This window comes from Cariama cristata, unplaced genomic scaffold (genome assembly GCF_000690535.1).
Source record: "Cariama cristata isolate BGI_N322 unplaced genomic scaffold, ASM69053v1 scaffold6298, whole genome shotgun sequence".
Lineage (NCBI taxonomy): Eukaryota > Metazoa > Chordata > Aves > Cariamiformes > Cariamidae > Cariama > Cariama cristata.
Genome location: NW_009630543.1, coordinates 23693 through 27929, shown reverse-complemented (window position 1 = coordinate 27929; position 4237 = coordinate 23693). Strand labels below are relative to the sequence as shown.

At 44.1% G+C, this 4237-nt stretch overlaps 1 protein-coding gene across 1 annotated transcript in view; it reads left to right on the top strand.

Moving 5' to 3' along the window:
* ARHGAP40 (Rho GTPase activating protein 40) overlaps positions 1–4237 on the top strand; it is an 18772-nt gene that overhangs the window by 1415 nt on the left and 13120 nt on the right. Inside the window, exon 2 of the mRNA XM_009705574.1 lies at positions 4120–4235. Within this exon, the coding sequence (XP_009703876.1) occupies positions 4120–4235 (116 nt within the window). The remainder of the gene's footprint in view (positions 1–4119; positions 4236–4237) is intronic.

Sequence of the window (4237 nt, the reverse complement as noted above, 5' to 3'; positions counted from 1 at the left end):
GCTGCTTCCCTGGGCACGATCCCTCCCCTAGTCCTGCGGGCCACCCTATTCCTGACACAAGCCAGGATGCCATTGGCCTTTTTGGCTACCTGGGCACACTGCTGGCTCATGTTCCGCTGACTGGCAACCAGTACCCCCATGTCTTTTTTTCTGCTTGACCACTTTCTAACCACTCCTCCCCCAGCCTGTAATGCTGCATGGGGTTTTTCTGGCTGAAGTGTAGGACCCGGCATTTGTTCTTGCTGAACCTTATGCCGTTGGACTCGGCCCATCTATCCAGCTTGTCCAGTTCCCTCTGGAGAGCCTCCGTCCCCTCAAGCAGATCAACACTCCAACCTAACTTAGTGTCATCTGCAAATTTATTGAGGATGCCCTCAATACCCTCATCCAGATCATCTGTGAAGATATTAAACAGCACTGGTCCCAAAACTGAGCCCTGGGGAACACTGCTAGTGACCGTCCGCCAACTGGATTTGGCTCCATTGACCACAACTCTCTAGGCCCGGCCATCCAGCCAGGTTTTTACCCATCGAAGCATCCACCTGTCTAAGCCGCGAGCAGCAAATTTATTTTGATATTGAGAAGGATCCATGTGTGTAATGGGGAAATGTTGAGTGAAAGTCCCAGGGCTTGGGAAGGGTAAATAGCTATCCTGTGTGCATAGAGCAGGCTCTGGAGAGCAGGATGGGAAGGTCATCGTCCATATCTGCTGTAGTACAGAAGACATGGTAAATGTTAAGGTCTGCTGTTAGTGTCTCTACATGAAGGACGTGAGTGTTTTAGAACTGGAAGAGATGCAAAAGTGACTCAGAAAATGAGTGCACCAGGAAGGAGACTCTAGAAAAGATGCCATGCCATGAGATGAAAGGCTGTCTGGGATATCCGAAAGACTGATATGCTAGAGGCAATTTGATTATTGTGTGTAAAGAGGGACACAAGGAAAAGTGTCTTTTAATGCCGTATATTAATCTAGCAGGCAAGAGTTGACTGCTTAATTGGCCACTGAAACCAGACAGACTTGAAATAATGCTCTGGGTAGTGAAACCTTCTCGGCAGGCTGGGGAAGGAGGTGTGGCATGCTCAGCCTTCTGGTGCTTTCTGCAAAGGAACTTGTGCTGGAAGTGTTAGTGGCCAGGGGTAACTTCAGATGGTGTGGATGCAGGATATGGCTGGTGCCTTTGGTTTTCATGTCTCTGCAATTTATGGTTGGAGCACTGTGAGGTGGCAATGCAGCACAGAAGCTTCAGGGCTCCTTGGAGCCAAAGGTGCCATTTCTCTTTGCATAAAGCCTAAAAAGTTGCATTTGGGCAGCAGCTAACAGCTCTGTCTGGAGACGACATGGCTCAACCCGACAGGTAGCTGATTGTAATCGCAATACAGGGGCAGCGTAGAGGCTACGTGTAGATAAGGCATTACAAAAATGCTGACCTGTTTGGAGAACGCCAGTCTCCTATGCAAGTCCTGTGTAAGGGGTGGAGTAATGGGAAGCTGCTTGTGACTTGGTGTTAGTGGGAGGCCAGCGTGTAACATCGCAGAAGAACTGGGTCAGCTGAAATGTACTGATGACACTTGTGGCCTCACTAAACAGTTGAAGGGAGCAGAAAGTAGATTTTTCCTGAAATATGAGCAGCTGTTGTTCATCCAGCTCTCTGGAAGGAGTGACAGTACAGCAGACTGGTAATGTATGCACTTTGTGTTGTAGTGCCGCTAAAATATCTGCTAGCATCCTTATAGCATGTAATCATGTCTGAGAAGTGTCTGCAAAGAGTGATTCTTCTGTACTTTTGAAAACTATATAAGAAGTTGTGATTAATGTTTACTCTGAAATTGTAGGATGCTGTAGCTGTCCTTTAACTTTTTGGAAGCTAAATGCTTTATTATGAATGCTTTTTTTGGCTGGCTTATGTTTCAAGTAAGTTTTTGGAACTAGTGTTCTTTAGTTTTGCAAATTTATTCCTAAGTATGCCCCCTGAAATGCTACTTGTCTGGAACTCACAAGGCAAACCTTAGCAACTCTCCAGGCTTAAACCGGCAGCTCAGTTTCTGTGGACTTCTCAGTTCTGATCTGTTTCTCTCTGATTTCCCCCTTCTTCCTATAAATAACCTATTTTACTGATTTCCTTTTGTGTTACCAGCAAACATAACTGGGCCAAAAATATTAAACAGAGGAATTAAAATCTGGTGCTTTGGCATCAGATGGAGCAGTAGGCTCACACGGATGTCCGATTTAGGACCTGCTGTTTAGTATTGTGTATTAGATTAGTTTCCTGTTATGACTGGAATTGAGTATTTTCAAAATTTGCAAGCAATACACTTAACTTCCTTTAGTTCCCAAAGACAAAATAAACCAGAAATTTTTTGCACTCTGAGCTGTGGTGAAACCACGAATGTAGGACAAATAGCTGTACACTGAGGAGTCGTGAACGGGACCATCAGCACATGAGCAGTACTGAGGTGATGCTCTTACCTGTTAGCTTCTGTAGAACCAGACACGGGAAAACACCAAAACTTAAGACTGTGTAGGAAAGGGAACCAGTTTGCTAGAAGATTCATTAAAGGAAATACTTGATTTCAAGTCTAGCTCTATTTATTATGGTGTGATGCTGAAAAAAGTTCTGTTACACTACAGTGCTTAAGAACACAAAGACCCTGCTCTGGAGGCTGAAAAGAGTTTTAATGGAGTCGCAATATTTTTGCAAGTTGCATGAACACACAAGTTTCCCCAGAAAAAATAAATTATTCAATCTTTCAAGAAGAGCTGTATGGTCTTTTTATTATTGATGCAACAATAATAAAACTTTGCCTGAGCAGCTGTGATAACTGAGTAGACATGAGTTTGTATAGGAAAGGAAGAGTGGGAATAAGTTGTTCTCTTTCAGTCAGTTCAGTTATGATTTTTCTTTTTCCCAGTCTTTTTCTTTGGTAGAGCTATGCTGGAGCAGCCTGTAGTGAATCAATGTGGCACGTAGAATTGAAAAGTTAAAGGCTTTGTGATATTCACTGTATTAGAGTTGAAGCCACCTGCTAAATTGCTTCTTTTATCCTTGGATTTCAAGTAGCTGCCTTCCTCAGGACACTTTCTCACTTGCACAAAGGGTGCATCCCATAAGGAAAAAATTGTTTTCTGTGTTTGAAGTGCAACTTTATATATTGTGAAGAATGAAGTGGAATTGAGCTTGTCTGAGTAATGCTGCTGTACTGTCTCCAGGCTTCTCACACTTCATTCTGGAACTGGAATGGTGTTTAATTTTAGTGGTGTTTTGAATAGGCACAGACATAAAGCAAATGCACAGAGTAAGAATAACATTTTTGCTTTTGTTGAATGACTGTATGGATACCAATCCACTTAAAAAGGTAGAGAATAGGGATGATGCGTACAAGTAGTTCTGCAAGTATATTAGATAAAATACATTTAAATCTACCAGATCAGTGTCTGGATATTTAAAAAAAAAATTGTTCATACATAGGCATGCATATAGGTAAATAAAAATTAAAAGAAATAGCCCAATAATTGGGAAGAGTACAAAAGCCAAATGTGTGGTGTTGTGTGTTGTGGCTTCTCGTTTGTACTGAGTTTGCTGTGCACTGTTGCCTGCTGCCAGAGCTCGCCTTTGCACAGGCAGTCCATGTAGAGGCAGATTTAAGCAAGGGCATCTGACTTTCCTCCCATGTCCTGTGAAAGCCCTCACTGGGTTCCGTTCCTATTGCAATCCTTGTGCCAAATACCACGCAAAGTCATACTTGTGCCCCCTCTTCTGCCCAGCTTCTGAGGGAGCCTGTGTTCCTGGCAGTATCCATGCCTCCATAGTCTTTTCTTCTCTTTTTCTTCGCCTAGGGTGAAGAGAAAGGAGTATGTGAGCAGTTATAGCTGCCTAAAGTGCTGTGTCTCCTCCGGTCTTAGGCTGATACCCAGCTGGGTACCTGGTAATAGGGCTAAGATTTTGAGAATAGCCATGGCTTCCTAACAAAGATGTGGCTCCCTCCCAGTGACATCCCATTGCCAACCCAGAAAGGGAATGGCTCAGGCTTCTGATTTTTCTGCCTCTGAAGTGTTGCAAGCACTCAAATTGCTGTTATCCTTTCTCTTCTCACTCTACCTTCTCATCCCTTGCCTCGCAGAGGGAGAAGCTGAAGCTGACTGGCTCCAAGATGCAGGTCTGTCCGACCTCCTCGGGGACCGTGCCTCAGAAAACGAGAACATCGTCCTGCTCTCCACACTGACCAAGACCCAAGCCGC